The following is an 18485-nucleotide window of genomic DNA, read 5'->3' as shown; positions in this document are numbered from 1 at the left end:
GAGGTTTTAATTGGCTCATATACCGGTATATGAGCCAATCAAAAAACGGAGCTCTGTTCAATGCGGAACAGAAGAGGGTCCGCTGTTCAAGGTTTTGATTGGCTTGTATACCGGCATACGGCAAATCAAAAATCCTCTTCAACATAAGAGGACGAAATAATATGTGCTGATAGCAGCACATATTTTTTCGTCGTTTTTTACATACAAACAATTATGGTAACCCTACCAAAGGGGCCATCCGCATATTTACCATGAGCCTCCATTACAGGAGGTTTAAGGTATCACACAGTGAAAACTCTTGCTGGCTGAGTTGTTTTTGTAGTTGTAACTGAATTGTTGGTCTGTGTGACCTTTTTTACCCGTTGGTTTGGATCTAAGCGTAGACCAGTACAAAGGTAGTTGGAGGGAATCACTTCCTAATGAGCATTAGAACCACTCCAGTAGACCAAAACGCATCCAGAATTGACTACAATCCTAAATGGCAAATGTTAAATCTGCATCTTAACATAATAATCAAACCCAAAGTGTAGCATACCGTCTCCCACAAATTAAAGCATCTTATCAATGAAATATTCCATTATAGAACTTTTGAAAAAAAATCGTACTTCTGATTAATTTCATCTTCAGCACTGAAATAACAGACTTCCAAGCAGGTCATGGCCTTACAAAAATAATCAAGGAACCTTCCAAACTCAATTTTAGAACAAGAAATTGCTTGTTTCAATCTAACCATCACATATATGAAACACAGATAAGGAAAAAGGTAGGATTCCTACATTAGTTTGAGAGCATTGTCCCCTAATATTTATTCTTACAATCACTAGTAACAAATTCCCATTCATACTTGCACAGAACCTTCACAAAAGAAAAATTACAACCTTAAAAGGGGAGTTAATTAAGATCAGCTATGGATATTTGCAGCTATTCAATAGCCCTAGTTTCATCAGATTCTCTAATTGCCATGCTGCTTAAACTGGAAGAACAGTTTTTTCCAAAATTACCAACCAGACTGTGCAAAATAGCTACAAACTATTGGTTACAAAGGAGCTAAACGTGCTTCAAAAGTACCAAACCTAGAAAAACTTCCATTCCACTGAAAGTGGGGACAAAGTCTTTAATTTTATGAGCCTTGCCAAAAAGGTAGCCAGAAGATACAAAACTATTTTTTTTTCCTTTCAAAATTCACTAATAAATATTTACAAATAATTCTGGAACACAGTTAGCTGCATCACTGGACAATTGCCAAATTAAAATCATTATATGAAGGCACTATCCCAACCCCTTCATACAGCCTCTCCTCCAAATATACCCTTAAAAATGATCCATTCTTCCTCTCCCTTCCAATCCATACCCTCTGTTAATAAACTACCTACATTTTACTACTTGAAAATCAGTTTTAAGGAAATAAATACTTTAATGAAATTCCCTTATATGTAATGATGGTTTACTACTGTGTTTATAATTTTAAGCAAGATTTGCCTGCTGTCTCCACTATATCACTTTTACAACCTATGTCTCTCTATAAATGTGGTGCCTTGTCAATAGAAACCAGCCACAGTTAAACCCATACTTAAAACAGTCACACCACAAAATTCAAAAAAAAAAATTAGATCAGTTTCTATTCAGTCTTCTCACAGCTAAGTGTATTCAAAACCTAAACATTTTGTGCTGGTTGCAGTGCTATAATAACCTTATGTACCTTCACAGATGACGTCCTATAGGTTATAGACCTAGATTCTTGACAGCAGCAGTCATCAATGACCTGACAAATACAAATTACCCAGAGTTCCTTCCCATGGGTCAAAGATTTTTATTTTATTTTATACATTTGTTAATCAGGTAATCCCAAAGAACATAAGTGTTAATTTCAGGGGCAACCTGGGAGCACTGTGCTAAGTTACTTGCTTAGACTTGCACAGTAGGAAAATGGAGATGGGCAAAATCAACCACTGTATCTTTTGTTACAGGAAACGGCTCATTAATTGTTCAGAGCCTTAAATTTCGTGTCACTGGTGCAGAAGCTTAAAATTCATATTGGGTCCTCTTCCTGTCTTGAATCACATTCAAACAAAAGTGTACTGTAAGGATCTATTTTGCCTTGCAGCTGTTCTCCATGTTCATCAATAAGCTTCCAAAAAGCTTTCTCAGATTGAAATCAGTTTTTACAGAGATGACATAGTCATCTACAGAGCCAACTGTTCCTCATCCACTATCAGAATAGATTTGGTAGAGGACCTTTGTCACCTCTCCATTTGAATTATCAGCTGCAAGCTAAGTCTAAACTCCAGAGTTAAAAAGCAGACTCAATGAACTTTGGTTCCATTGCTGGCAAATAAAACCCTAAATCCATCCTTTACGGTGATCCATACAATATAACAACTGTATATGCTTAGAAACAGGCACACACATACAGCTAGGTGTTTGATTAGATCAAAGTTTGATCTCACAGTATCACATCTCAACCACATAGTCAAACTCACTTCTCCATGGGTAAACTATAATCTAACAATTTTTCTTGAGAAGGTACACCAACTATTGGTAAAGTGGTTCTCATAACATAGTTTGTAAATGACTTAGCAGTCATAGCCAGCACCTCAAAGAAAAGCCTTAACTCCTTCCAGAGCACAGTTAATATCTGTAGGTTCACTGCCCTTTCCCCTGAAAGAGAACACTACTACACAATACTGTCTAAACAGAGATGTACTCATCCCTCACATGTAAACCTAGAGACATTCCCTTTTTGATAGCAGATTAACCAAAAGGGCCACAAACTGTTGACTGTTGTCTTAGTCTCATGAAATCACATACACACTTTCCCCAAGTAATGAGTTCTGTGTAGTACCAACCACAATTTCTCATCCACAGCCACCTTCACTTTGGAATCATTTCCAATTAAACTCTGATCAGTCTCCTCTTTACCTGAATTCCATAAACAGCTAAAGTATTCCTACAGAATGAAGCCTCTTGTAATTGCTGTAAAAAAGGCATAAAATGTAATAAGTGCATTCCCTACTATCCTCACCTCTCTAAAATTGTATAGCTTGTAAAGTATACCGTTTATGCATCAGAACGGTATACTAGCAGGCTAGTAATATTTCTTTTGCTCATCTAATCTTCAGCATTTGCTGTCTACCTGAGGAAAATCCCTCTGAAGTTTATTAGGGGTATAAAAATATTTATATAAACCCTTCCATGCAAAATTCCTTAACCTACTGGGCCTTGTAACCTACTTGGAAACCTTGCAGATTTCTTCCCATTGTTCCTTTATAAATTGCTTTTCTATCCTTTTTCTAGTTTTTCCTAACCTATTTTAATTACATGACATCAAGTAAAAGTCAATGTCTTATCTGCCATACTAATTATCCCTTTTTAATAGCATCTTCTGTTCTAAACTAGAGTCTGTCGGAGCAGGTCTTCTACTGACTGTTTTCCTGAACCTTTTTCTCTGCCTATACTGTATTAGTCCATGATAGAGAGGGCAGTCCCTAACCCAAAATTTAAACTTCTGTTTGGCCTTATCCCACTCTACTGCCTTTTATCCCAGAGTTATTTTCCCATGATACCCAGGTTCCTTTGCCCATTTCTTTCACTAAAATCATCTTTCCATTTTTGTCTTTGTTGGTGCCCAAGGGCAATGGGATGCAGTTGAAAATGATGTCTATTTTGTCTTACTCTGGCAACTTAAAAAGGAAGAAACTGTTTCTTTGAATGGTCTTCATGCTTTGTATATGACCAGCTACTTTTATATTCATGACCCGTTATTATTGGTCAAAATGTTTACAACTACTGACGCTTAGGTTTGGTGTTCATTATATCATTATTATTAATAGTTATCCAAAACCATTTAGACATAGCTCTCAACCTTCCATCTCCAAAGTGAGGAACACTCGCCTTCATAATGTGGAACAAATGGGCAAAATGTGGAACACATACTAATGACTTACTAACAACTTCAACTAGGAAGGTCATAGGAGGGTTAAAATATTCTGGTTTTACTCATAAAGAAGATCCTTTAATGAATTAATATGATTAATTTCTATTTACCATGAATTTCACTTAAGAAAATTCCTAACACTGAATGTGTGACAGACTTTTTCAATGTGGAACTTTGAGGAACATAAACTTTTTAAGACCCCAAATGAGGTATGTTGCCTACAGTTAGAGTTCTTTTGGTGGGCAGAGGCCTGCCACCAAAACAAAGGGCTACCTTTCACTTTACCCCCTGCTGCCCAAACCCTAACAACAGATGCATCAGACTATGCATGGGGGGCTCACCTGGCAGGTAAGTGCATTCAGGGCAAATGGAACCTAAGTCAAATGCACATGCATATCAATCAAAAAGAAATGTTAGCTGTACAGAATGCTCTGACAGTCTTCAAGGACCACATTCCTCCAGGACAATTAATATTAATTAATGGTAAAGACTGACAACACCACTGTTATGTGATACATAAACAAGCATGGGGGTACCCATTCTTACCCCCTCTGCAGACTAGCCATGGCTCTGTGGACCACAGCCATGAGCTACCAAGTGCATCTACAGGCTCAATTCCTGCCAGGAAAGCTAAATACACTGGCAGACGGACTAAGCAGAAATCTCATGGACCCACACGAATGGAAACTGGATCCACAGGCTTTCAACATGTTGATAAACAAATGAGGGAGCCCAGATATAGACCTGTTTGCCTCCCCCTGGAACTACCAACTGAACAAATTCTGCACAAGGACTCCCAACAAACAAGCTTGGAAAGTGGATGCTGCGTCCTTCAGCTGGAAAAATCTATCAGTTTATGTCTTTCCTCCTCTGCCTCTCCTCTCCAAAGTACTACTAAAGATCAAACAGGACAAACCAAGGATGATACTGATTGCACCAGACTGGCCATGCCAACACTGGTACCCCCTCTTGCGCAGTTTGTCACTGCTGGCTCTATGGCACCTGCCTCAGACCCCTACCCTGCTGTCTCAGCAGGAGAGCCAGATTCTGCACCCTCAGCTTCAAACCATAAACCTAGCAGCCTGGCTAATTACCTAATTTCTCCATTACCATCCCTCAGTAAACAATTGTTGGATGTCATTTTGGAGGCAAGGAGGCCTAGTACTAGAAAATCTTATGCTGAAGAATGGAAAATATTATATGCCTGGAACCAAACTCAAGGGATGGGCACAGCAGCACACAATTTCCCTCAGATTTTTCAATACTTAACTGAGATGCTTCACAAAGGCCTTTTTTTTTTCTTCCATCAAAATTCTCACCTCTGCTATTTCAGCTCATTACAACACAGAACCACCACTGTTCTCTCATCCACTGCTCAAGCAGTTCCTCAGAGGGGTCAAAAACTTAAGACCACCCAGGAGAGCTCCCACCCCAGCCTTGGACCTTAACTTTGTATTGGAACAACTCACTCTTCCTCCTTTTGAGCCAGCTGCAAGGGCAGAGTTAAAATTCCTTTCTTGGAAAACAGCCTTCCTTTTAGCAATCACTTCAGCAAGAAGTGTATTTGAATTGTAGGCCCTTATGGCAGTGGAGCCTTTCATCATCTTTCATGCGGACAGGGTTTCCCTCTGGACCAATCCCTCCTTCATGCCCAAGGTGGTATCTAGTGTGGCTCTTAATCAATCCATTCATTTGCCAACCTTCTTTTCTAACCCGCAGAACAAAGGGGAATGGATACTGCACTCCTTAGATGCGCACAGACAACTGAGATTTTACTTGGACAGGACTAAACCTCAAAGGAAATCTGAACAACTGCTGGTGGCATTTGCTGCAGGGGCAGAGAAGAATGCTATTTCAAAGCAAACCATTTCTAAATGGATAGGTCTGCTACAAGCACCATGGAAAAAATATCCCACAGGGGATTAGACCCCATTCAACCAGGGCTGATTCTACCTCTACAGCCTTTCTCAAAGGTGTCCCTACCAGGGACATCCTAGAAGCTGCTACCTGGAGTTCTGTACATACTTTCACCAAGCATTACCATTTACCAATTTTCTCTAAATCCAGAGCTGGCTTTGCCACTGCAGTCTTGCAGGGTCTTCTAGCTGGTCCTAATGCTATCTAAATTCCTCCTCCCATCCTTAGCTTTGGGAATCTACCCAAATGTGATGACTGCAACAGTGAAACACAAAGAACATAGTACAGTTGTGTACACTTACCATAAATGTAGATGTTCGAGTGTATTCACTGCTGCAGTCCTGGTTACCTTCCCTCCAGCCCCCTGACTTATATATATATATGTGTGTGTGTGTGTATAATATTTAATTGCTTCCTGTTAGGGGGGCACCTGACATCTGGGGCAAGAAAAACTGATGTAATGGCATTGGTTGCATGCTTTATACCCCTGAATACCTGACATCATGGAAGATGAGACAGCAACCGACTTAGGACCTAAGACTTTGATAATCAGGCCAACTGAGGGCTACTGCAAGCAGATAACCCAAATGTGATGACTGCAACAGTGAATGCACTCGAACATCTACATTTATGGGAAGTGTACACAACTGTACTTTTCCAAACCCACTCATCCAGATTACACTTGCACAGAGTAAGGGGCATGCTTTGCTTTACTTTACATGGAGAGGAAGATGGTTCCAGAGAAGTGGTATTCTTTGTGAGACGTGTATCCCTCCATGATGTTATATTTAAGTTGCAAAAGAGACTGAGATCTATTGAGCAGGTATTTCTGCCAACGTTGCACTTGTGTGTATGAATGTAGTTAAAATGAACTCTGTCTCTTTATACTCATTGGAAATGCGTCAGTATTCTGGCAGGATGCTTTTGATAACAATATCACTTTTGAACATTCTGTTGGCAAAAGACATATTTTGCCATTCTGAAATATAGGATAGCACATAATCATAAAAAGACAAAATGAAGTAATTTCATTGTATGCTGTACTACAATAAATGTACAAATACTAAACGTACAATAATTAGAAATGATTTTGATGCTTAGAAGAATGAGGACTTCATTAGTCATCCTGTGTTTTGCTTTGTCATCTCAACAATACAGTATGTTTTTGCAATCTTGGATAGTACCTTGAAAATGTAATGGGTTGTCCTAGTTTAACAGAGAGCAATGTGTGTGCCTCCAAGAGAAAAAAAGGGGGGGGGGGTTTAAACAGTCTGTATAAGTACAGCAACTTTTAGGGCATCTTCAGATCAGAGGTCTGTTGTGGTAAATTTCTGTGCTGTTTTAAACAAAATAGGTTTAAGTTTTAAATAAAAATACAGTATTTCTTGTTAACTTGCATAGAGCGAATGCATTCTGGGTCTTGTGGATAAGAAATAATCCAAGTCGAGCAATTTTGTGAATTTCTGAAGTAGAGACATAATAGGCATCGGTAAAATTCATAAGGAGTGTGAGTGGGTGTGTATACATTTATAATAGTAAAAGTGGTACAACAGCAAACTTAGAATTTCATATACTATAGCTCTTCTAAACCCAACATTTATAAAAGTATGCATTTATGGAAGATGCTGAAAGTATTTCAGTTAATAGTATCTTACATTGCCACTCTTATGTATTGTAATGGAGTGAATGAATGTGCCCTTTCACAATTTCTACTAATCTAAATTATTTAGTCTTGGATGTACTTTTGTGCACAAGTATGCTTGGACAAGTGGCCCAAACCATGGATGACCGAGGGGAGCTTGTAACGCAGATAAAAAAAAAAATAGTAATAATAAAAATACAGCTTGCTAGAAGTACACAATTATTCTAAAAATGTATGTATAAAAGGGTGAAGGTAGAACAAAGAGTTATACAATACTAAAAAAAAATTGTTTAATCTGCAGCTTCCCAAAATAAAAGTAATGATCAAATGTAATAAAGGTTGGGTACTTGTAATCCTATTCCATAGAATAGTGAGAGTCAAAAACAGGACCAGAAAATGACATCTTCCAGTCTATATTCTGACAGAAGTAAGTCAGTGGTGCTATCAGGATGTGCTGCTCTAGGAAACTTTATTTCTAATACCTGTAACAGCCACATATTGTCTTGAAATTTAAACATTTTTGGATTGCATTGGTTTTTGCATCCAGTCAAATATGGCATCACAGCTGTATTGTGACAAGGATATTTAGTTTTTCTCTGTATCAGTAAACCAAGAGGTACAGGTACTCTCCCACCATCCCTCTTCTGGGTTTGGAGCTGTCTTTGATTATGTTCTTTTTGTAGCACACTTTACATGCACTGTTAGAATTGTCTGTTATTTCACCAAGATGAACTATTTGTTGTCAGTTTTGCATTAGGACAGTTGAGCCTACCACAGTGTAAGGCTGTTTTATGCAGGGTGCATGCGGCAGATGTCACAAGGGGAGCTTTAATCACATATACAGGATGTAGTGATTTACCTGAAAAGTCAACCTGAATTGACAGCTGAGTTTATTAAGTAGGAACTGTTTATTACACATTACACTGCTGCTACAGACCTTTGACTGTCTTGCTTATCTGCTGTTATTAAACATGTCACATAGCTCTTTACCACTTGGCATGTAACCATTTGCAGCTTTTTGTTGCCTTTATATTAATTTATTTCCATGAACAGAATGCCCATACTTGCGAGTAACTCTCATCAGAGAAAGTTAAATGCCAGTTCATGTGCAACAAAAATTTCTCACTATAATTCCAGATCAGTGACAGATTCTCAGCCGTAAGATTATTATATAATATTACTTTATCATTTCCAACACACACTTGGAGAAGGAATGTTAATATATCCGTTATAAATTGTGTGTTAATAACATGGCATGTTTGAGTTCATTGTACAGCTACAGAAATAACACAACTTTGATGATTAATGAAATTATTACAATGATGTTCTGTCTGGTAAAAAAGGTTCCATCATTTTCTGTCAGCTAAGGCTTATTGCATAAGATAAGGTTATGGGAAGATGGGTTGTTTTAATGCAATATTTATGTGCTTCAGTTTTTCTAAATATGTTCAAATGCAAATATATTTGTAATTTATCTTTCAAGACTGATGAAAGCAATTTATTTTTGTATCATATGTTAATTGTTCTGCGACTGATGAATGATACCAACAAAAGAAAGTTATCCTGCTCACATATGTAAAATGTGTCCTGCAGTGTAAACAAAACTTGGGGTCTGCCAAAAGAAACTTCTTAATGGGAATGTCTGATTTTTTTTTGTAAGTACTATACATGCTGAAACTTAGATATGAAAAGATATTAAAGTTGAGAGGACTGAAATCCATGGGGAAGGGGGCATCAAGTCCTTTTCAGGCACAGCAGGGTTGAATGTACTAAAAATATAATCCCTGTGAGCACTTGGGCAGGATGTATAAGTAATGCAACTGGCCGATTGGGTTTTGTAGTAAAATTTCAAAGCCAGCATAAAGCTTCTGTGGAGTAGTAGTATTAAATGAGAGTTATGGACAGAGTAAAATGAAACAGCACAGCAGTAATCGTTAATTTTATCCCTCTGGAGTACCCGTCCCGTCTAGATTCAGAGGTGAAACGTCATTTGACAGTAGGAAGCCTTAAATCACATTATGCTCTGGTGAGTAAAGGATGTATCAGACAGGATTACTTCAGAGTGCTCTTATATACAGCACTGAATACAGGCAGAACAAGACTCCTTGCTTCAGCAAAGCTGAAGTTGCATTAGTCAAACTTTTTTTATATATACTTTGCATGGTGCTCATTTTCTTCATACAAAATCTACTATTTGGTCGTGGTGTATTCCCACTTCATCCGAGGTACTGAAGATGCTGCTGTTTCTTTTCCATTCAGATACCATAGCATGCTCTTTAATGTCTTAAAGCCACTTCTGTGACTGTCTTTTTAATTAGGTTTTCCTGCTTTTTCTGTAGGTATTGGCAGCTCTCCCTGACCAGGATTCTTTTTATGATGTCACTGATTGTCTGGAAGAGCAAGGAATGGAGAAACTCATTCAGAAACATATGCAGAACAAAGCAACAGACCCAGACCTGAAACATCAGTTTACAATCTATGAGGTTAGTGAAGCACGCTGTCATTTTATCTTGATATAAATAATTTTTTGTATGGTAAAATACATCATAATTGGAAAACCAAGTTAATGTTTTTGATAGTTTTTCTGTTATAAACATCTGAGCTATATTTTAAGCTAATCTCTTAAAGGTTTAAAGCTGTGTAACTTTCTCAAATGTTGGTGTATTTCATGACAGCATTTCATGTAAATGAGATGTACTGCACTACTTTAACTTTACCTGATAGTAAAGGTAGGCAGAGAAGTGAGTAAACCTATTTATTTGTGACTGTTAACCTGTAAGAAAACAGATTCAGGCAACCCCCTTTTCTGCCAGAAGCAAGGCATGCATTATGAGGTACGCTTAGTGCACATTTCTTTTAACTTCTTCATTAAACTAAAGATAACATTAACATTTCCATGTGTAAATTTGTACACTTTTCCTTAGTGGTCCTACTGTTGCAGTTAACCTTCAGTTATGTGTTATTTATTTGTTATTGTAACAGAAGAAATAAGAATTACAAAAGAGGAAGAAGAGGGTAAGCTGCAGTACCTTCCACATCTGATACCAAGATCCATATGTTTTCAGACTGTAGCTGGGATGGATGTTACATACCCGCTTGGCACTGCCCTTTACACCTGGATGGACTGCTTTATTTCGTTTGTACTATACTTATTCCAACCAGCTTGTCTCATTTTCAGTGGCATTCCAGAAACTAAAGCTATATTGATATATAGGGTTTCAGAACTTTGAATGTTATAATATCGAACCCAAAACCTTGAAGACTGACAACAGCGAACTGCGGAACATCGAATTCTTTCTCAGGGAAAGAATTTGGTGGGCCCTTTCCACAGCTTCGCTATTTCCTCCACTGTGGTGCGATCTCAGAGTTTGTATATTTAAGTAGGGGGTGGGGGGGCAAAGCCCCCCACATTAGAAATAGTTTGTAGTGTTTGTGTGTTTCATGCATTGTGCTGGAACAGCAATTTTTTTCCCAGGGAAAAATAATTGCTGTTGTCATTCTTCGGGTTTTTAGCTTTCGTGGTTTTGGGTTTGATATTATAACATTCGAAGTTTTTTAACTTCGATGTTATGATATAGACCCGATATATATATATATATATATATATATATATATATATATATATATGTATATGTATATGTATGTATAATATTTTAATGCACATAGTAGCATGTACAGAATATAGTAATCAGAATAAAAGAACAAGGCAGGACCACCAGGCTCATAAAATCCAACTTTATTTAATATAAAACGGGATGAGTGCTTTCACGTGTATAACAAGTTTCTTCAGATCTCAAAAAACAAAACCATCCATCCAAATTTAAGTAGCAGCATGTGTCCCACCTTTTAATTAAATCCAGTAAAACAAGTAAGCATCATGAAATGAAACAATTAAGCATCATTAGTAAGGCAAACCAAGAGCTTAAAGTTACTAGCACTTACATAAATAAAAAGCTGAAAATACCTGAGGTACAACCTATCAAAAACCACAATTTATGTATATATCAAACAACGACACAACAGGAACACAAAAATCCTGTATAGTTGAAATATGCAGTAAAACTGTATATGCAATATCATAGTCTAATAGAATGTAGTATAATAACAACACTCAACATTCCAAAGCATCATCACGTGAAAATGCAGAGATGTATTTAAAATATATTTAAAACATCATCATAAAATTATAAAATTATATTTACTTCAAAGGTCGGGCCTCTAGTGCTGGTTTTAAACTTATGTAATTATTCAGTCCAGGAGAAATGTGCGGACGTAGCCTAAAAAATCCATTTCAGCTCCACCATCTCAAGCTGGTTATTCAAGTTCCCCCCTCTCTCATTCAACACCACTGTCTGTAAAACCATGAGGTTGAAAGTATGTGTACTAAACTCTGCTACATGTTTAGCTAAGGCATTCTGCTGCTTCAGATTTCTAATATCGTAGAGGTGATTCTATCTCTCTCTATCCCTTAACCTCCTAGAGGTCTTGCCAACATAGAAACATTTGCAGTGAACACAGCTTGCAGATGTACTAAATTAGCACTGTTACAGGTGGCAGTGAACCTGGGGATAAACTTATAGTCTAAACAGGGATGCTAGAAAGACTGGATAGTTGTAATAGCCGGACACACTACAGTGTCCACATGAAAAAGTCCCAAAATTCAAACCTCTGGATGTGGTACTTAGAGTATTATTAGCACCTCGGACTACATCTTTACATAGAAGCCGTTTCAGGTTCAAACTGGTCCTATAAACAAAATAGGGTGTCTTCCCAACCAGCTCAACAGTAGCAGAATCTATCATGAGTATATGCCAATATAGTAATCAAGTACACTCCGAAAAATGACATGAGCCAGACCCAGGCTAGTTTAGTAAATTAACTATAATCATAAATATATATACAATTAATGCTTAACATGCATTATGAATAAATTAATTAAGTAGAATTACATGGCATAGCAGTAGCCAATAACATTATTGAAACATGAAAAATAACAAGTTTATTTTCATAAGCCTGTAGTATTGCTCATTTTTTTACAGGTCTTTTTACCTCACTTAGTTGCCCATCAGTGACTGTATTATTGGTGCACTGTAGCTGCTTCATTTTTGGTACGACATTTCAGTTAATTTGCTTGCCTGCCACAACACCATTAACGTATCATAATAGTTGAAATTGCCTTTTTGACACATTGCTGTTTTTCAGCCTACACACGTTACGTCTGCCTTAAAACCCCATTTTCCTTCCCCCGACACCCATTATGTAGTGTTTCACACTTGTACTATAGTCATGTTGATCCCTGGAATATTTTGCTTTCTTCTTATTTGTATATTGTAATTCTTAATAACCATAATTTCAAGTTCTAGAATTATGTTACTGCTACTAAATTGTTCCGCATTTATGGCACGCCATGGAGCTTACAACTATGAAAAACAAAACAGGGAAGGTAATGGAAAACAGCAAATGTTAACGATTTCTGTCAATGAGCTTGCAGGTGATATTACCTTATCTTATTCAGCTGTATGATTTGGAACTCACAGCTTCAGCTGACACACACACACCTTTACTGTGGAGCAAGAGAGGTAATTGTCATACAGGTGACTGAGAAAAGTCCATATCACATACTAACTGATTGACTGGATCGTACATTTTGCTGACTTGTTCTCAGTGTGTCACCACCTGAGTGGGTAGAGCAGTGTCCAAGGGCAGGACTACCTTCCAGCTCTTGTTCATGAAGCTGCTTCATATCCATCCTGCTTTGAAGCATCCCCTCTTCTCCTTGGGACCGGGCCATCTAAGGTGACAGGCTTATCTGTCTGCAATTTGAGTCCGCTAATTCAGTGGCATTTAAATTAATTTAATTCAAAACCCTGTTGCTGGTTTCCGTCATCTCTGTCTTTAAGATCTCAAATCTTCAGGTCCTTATATGTAGGCAACCATATCTAGTCTTTCTTCTTGTCATTCGTCCTTCTCTAACATTAACGACAAGCAGGCGGGGTATTTCATTTAGATGCTTTAATACATAGAAACACATCCGGATGGATAGCAATATCATAAAATAGGAACAAACTGGTAAACAGACTGACCTTACATACATACATACATACATGCTTACATCTCAACAACTAACTACAAAAATGGCAGTCAGACTTGCACGTGCTCAGTATTTATACACTTGCACAAGCCCTTCGATAGCTTCTTAAATGTAGATACACACACATTAATCTACACTTCTGAAGGTGGTTTTGAAGTTGTCCTGTTACCAGTCCATTGAACTCCATTTTCTCTTGGTAGTAGCAAAAAACAATGGCGTGAGGGCACTTCACAATTCATATCTATGAAACAGCTGCTCAGATGCTTACTGGACTAGGCCTATGAATTTAGATAGGTAGGTAGCCCCTTTTTTATTTCCTTTGATCCACAGAGGGAAGGTATTGTTGCTTTCAAGCTGACACTTTACAAGTGGAATGCCAGCTGTAGTAGTTTTTGCCTTCATTAAAAGATATAAGAGTAAAAACACTGACTTCACTGAAAATAATAAATACAAACGCTGACAGAAAATCAAACTTTAATAAAATAAATCCTTCAGTAAGCACTTTTGTGTCTCCATAATATTCTGAGACTTCTTCGGAGTGAAGCAAAATCAAATTATAATTAGTCTAAAGTCATGTGATTTGTAATTGTATAAATGTGGTTTGAGTTTGATTTTGCTTCAGTCTGAAGAAGTATCAGAATATTGTAAAGAGATGAAAGCGCTTACTAAAGCATTTATTATTTTATTAAAATGGTTTGATTTTCTGTTGGCTTTTATAGTTTTTGTTTTCAACCAGACTTTAACTCCTATTGGCAAATGGCCTGGTTAGAGTTTGCTGTACTTCAGAAAGTGATTGTCTCAGTGCTCGCTTGAGGAGTGTTTCCTCTGCAGATGTTTGGGCCATAAGTATTTGGTCTTTGTGTGTTGACCTGCTTTTGGGAAAGCTCTGCTTTTGGCTTCTTCCAACCTGCCGTTAACTTCTTGGTATTCATGCCAACCAAGAACCCATCCAGTTCACTCATCAGTGTCAGATATGACAGATATGTTCTTGCCTTATCAGTTTGTTTGAGATGAACATTCATTGTTGCTCTGGAATAGCATTCCTCCACCTGTCTGAAGAGTTTGAGCTTGTCTTGCATCAGCTGTAGCTATTTTAGTTTGTATAAAAGCCAAGTATAATATAATTTAGTCAAGACTGACTCTTGGAATTTTAAAGTCTTTTAGCAGACTAGGCCTGTCTTAAAGCCATTACTTGTTTGCATTCTTGTAAATTCATATTTATTACTTCAGTAATACATTCTATCGATCTCATCCTCTCCATTCGTCCTTTTGCCGTCATCCTTTTCCAGCATCAGTGCCTTCTGTCTTCACATCATTTGGCCAGAGTACTTGAATAGTTACAACAAAGAGCAAGTTGTACAAGGTAATCGTTATAGAGACATGGTGGTCCAAGTGATGTCTGTTGTCAACACTGGTAAACAAGTCTCTGAGGATTGTGTCATTTTTAAGTAGAACATTATCTGCAGTGTAAGCGGAAGTAATGCTAGATTTGCCAAAAAAAAACTATACTGCATTTCGTGGTATTGAGGATAACGTCATGATTACCATACCGAACATTTGTTTACTGTAGCCCTTGCTGGAATATCAGAATGGGATTTGTTACCTGTCCTCAGTTTGCAGTCATCAGCAAACTTGGTTAGCAAAAGTCCGTTAATATCAACTTTCATGCTAGAGGAATATATACCAAAAAGAAGGGCGGAGGACCGCTTGAGATGCTTTCCTGTCTAGTGCATTATAACCCAGACATTCCTGGTATGGGTTGTATCAGATAACAAATGCATAGTTAGCTGGATAGGTAACAGGATAATGCTGATATGGAAAGCCTTTGTCAAAAATCTCAGTGCTTGGGATACTGTCAACAGCCCTGGTAAAGTCCATATAAGCAGCATGGATTATATATCCCTTACTGATGGGATCAGAGACCTTTTCAGAAAAACTCCACCATGTTGAGCAGGCATAATCTGCCTTTTACAAAGCCAAACTGCTTTAGATCTAGAGATGTAAGGTTACCTGTATTGTTTTTATTAGTCTGGCTGGAATATTTCGTAGCCTTACAGATATTACTGAGAAAAGTATAATTCCTTAATAGTTAATGCTTAATGATATTAGGTATCTTATCTTATTATTTTTGCTGTGCAGGAATGTGTAGTAGTAATGTGGGAGTTGAATCAGTAGGCACTGGTAACATGGCATGCTTGTGTAGCCGGTGTATTTATTCACAGAATGCATGAATTCAGACATGCATATTATCATAAAAAATATTTTACAGAACAAAGTGCCAGATTCAGAGAATGTATAGACAAACCTATGCTCCATGAAGAGAGGGACCTGTTGTAGTTCAAATTGTACAGTACGAACATATCTATTGTTTGTACAGGCAATGTGTTTTGCAATTATTTCTTTGGCTTATTGTAACTAGATAATGGCTGAAAGGGCATATACCTGCTTAAGTAAGAATGAAATAAGGTGTAATGACTTTGTTTCTTTTGGAATACTTTATAGTCATGACATGCTTAGGACTGGGAATTTTCACTCATAAGAATGCGAAGGTTCTTTCTGTTTTTGCAATTGAGGATATATGTTGATGCTCACCTACTTGTGTCTTAATAGCTGCAGACCCCATCATTGATGAGCTCATAGGCATCTACAGAGAGGTAGTCGTGCACTGGTAGCTCTGAAGAAGGGTAGCGATACACAGGTAGCTCTGGAAAGGGGTGTAGTGGTGCACCAGTAACTCTGGAGAGGAGTAGTATTACAGTAGTAGCTCTGCAGACGGGTAGCAGTGCAGTTGTAGCTCTACAGATGGGTATAGTGGTGCACTGGTAGCACTGCAGAGGGATAGGGCTTCACTGGTAGCTCTGCAGAGGGGTAGGTCTGCACTGGTAGCTCTGCAGAGGGGTGTAGCAGTGCACTGGTAGTGCAGAGGGGTAAGTAGTGCACTAGTAGTTACCTCAGCGCTACATCCATGATAGGCCCATTGTTTCCCCTCCAGCTGGTGTTTCTTCCTGATCAACCTGTGTGTGTGTGTGTGTGTGTGTGTGTGCGTTAGGGGCTGTCGTAATGATTAAATTGTTTAACTTAAAGACAGAAGGTACAGGGTTTGATTCTCACCTTTGGGAAGCATGCCTAGTCTTAAAAATGCCCCCTGAAGTCATTAGCCTAGTAATCACATATGAATTTGTTTAGTAGTTTTCAAAGCCTAGATCACTCACTTTATAAGGAATGGAGCCAGGGTTCCATCTGACTACACACCTCTGTTGGAGTGGCTGTGCTTCAGCACTCTTCAACATCTCTCTGAGGCCCAAAGTATGCTGTTCTGCTGCAACTGCCTGAAGGCAGGTCCTTGTCATGATGCAGCAGCTGCAATGTGCTGCTTGGTGCTGTGGAGCAGCAGCATTTTATCATGTTTTAATCTATTCCATTAGGTGCATCTACAGGCTGAATGCCTGACCCACTCTTTCTTGCCCAGGCCTCTGTAAGTCCCTGCCGCAGTTGTCATTTGCTATGGATTGGCCCCTGCCATCCTTGCAGGCATCCTGGATTTTGTAATGCAGGATATGGCATAGTCAATAAACACTGAGGAATAAATTATAAGGTTTTCTGGCTGCTAGGCTGACATAATATGGTTAGTTCTTTGGAAGTGTGTTTCAGTGAGATCATTGTACACAAACTCCAGTACTCTATGGTCACCAACTGTGATTGTGTTGAGTAGAGGGCGAAAGGTAATGCCAGTGTCTACCCCCCCCCCCAAACAACACGCTGTTTCACTCTCTCTCTCACAAACACACACACGCGTGCGCTCATTCACTCACGCAGACATCCATGCTCATTCACTCACACAAACATGGATGCTCATTCACTCACACAAACACGCACACTTTTTCACTGACACACACAACCTCACACACACATGCACATGTTCACTCACTCATGCACAGATGCGCTTATTCACTTGCGCACAAACCCAGTTGTTTGCTTATGCACATACACATGCGCTTGTTCACTCACGCATGCAGGCACTCAGCCATTCACACACACACAAACACACACACACACACACACACACACACACACACACACACACTTGGATTGTGCAGGATCATTTTATTTAATCATTTTAAAATTGTAGCATGCACTGATCTGAATGCTAACCTATTCCCTCCACACTAATGAAAAAAAGAGAGAATAAGCTTAACTGCACTGTGGTAATGAATGTATTCATTCTAACCCTGTGAGTGAACATTTCTTTTCTTTTTCACTGGTTTCCTGTGGTCCTATCAAAAATATTCTGCCTGCCTGAAAGATGCCTGTAGCTTTGTTCTGTACGTATGTTATCATGCTCAAATTTTGTTCAGGAAGGCTAAAAATTTGGATTGATTTTTTTTTTTTATTGTTCATGGAGAGCTGTTTATGCTGCTATTTAAAATTTGATCTACTTGTTTTTTCACTAGAAACTAAAAATGGGTTACCATTTGGGTAACATTTGCAAAGACAGTCCAATAATCTTTTTCTATTGTCATCTGGCTTTTTTTAGACTACTTTTTTTATTGTACTGTACTCTGCATACTCCCTACAACCTAAGAACCCCTATCCCACATTGATGCATGATCTCCCTGCTCCTTGATAGCCAGGGGTCACCTGCTTGGGAGTTGAGAGATGGGGACCATGGGCCATCATCATACAGGAGTCTGGGGGTCTTGTCTTCTGCTTCCTACCCCTCTCTTTTTTGACCAACAGGTACTGTGGAGCACCTGCTTTACTTTACTGCTTTGGGTGTGTGCTTCCACACAGCATCTGAGCTGAGTGCCAAACAAAGCTCTGCCTGGCAGGCTACACAGTCTAATGTCCCATCTTCTTGCATGGAACATTTGTTTGTGGTCTAACAGCAGGTGTGTTTACAG

General features: G+C 38.5%; 1 protein-coding gene across 8 annotated transcripts in view; it reads left to right on the top strand.

Moving 5' to 3' along the window:
• The window catches only part of FHOD1 (formin homology 2 domain containing 1), a 1546190-nt gene that overhangs the window by 1115107 nt on the left and 412598 nt on the right, over positions 1-18485 (top strand). For all 8 annotated transcript variants that reach the window (XM_044081394.1, XM_044081392.1, XM_044081391.1 and 5 more), the window contains exon 9: positions 9833-9976. In XM_044081394.1, coding sequence (XP_043937329.1) covers positions 9833-9976 — 144 coding nt within the window. The remainder of the gene's footprint in view (positions 1-9832; positions 9977-18485) is intronic.

Source organism: Protopterus annectens, chromosome 8.part0 (genome assembly GCF_019279795.1).
Source record: "Protopterus annectens isolate FY-2018-M chromosome 8.part0, PAN1.0, whole genome shotgun sequence".
Lineage (NCBI taxonomy): Eukaryota > Metazoa > Chordata > Ceratodontiformes > Protopteridae > Protopterus > Protopterus annectens.
Note: the sequence above shows the minus strand (reverse complement) of the source record. Positions and strands in the feature narration are given on the sequence as shown.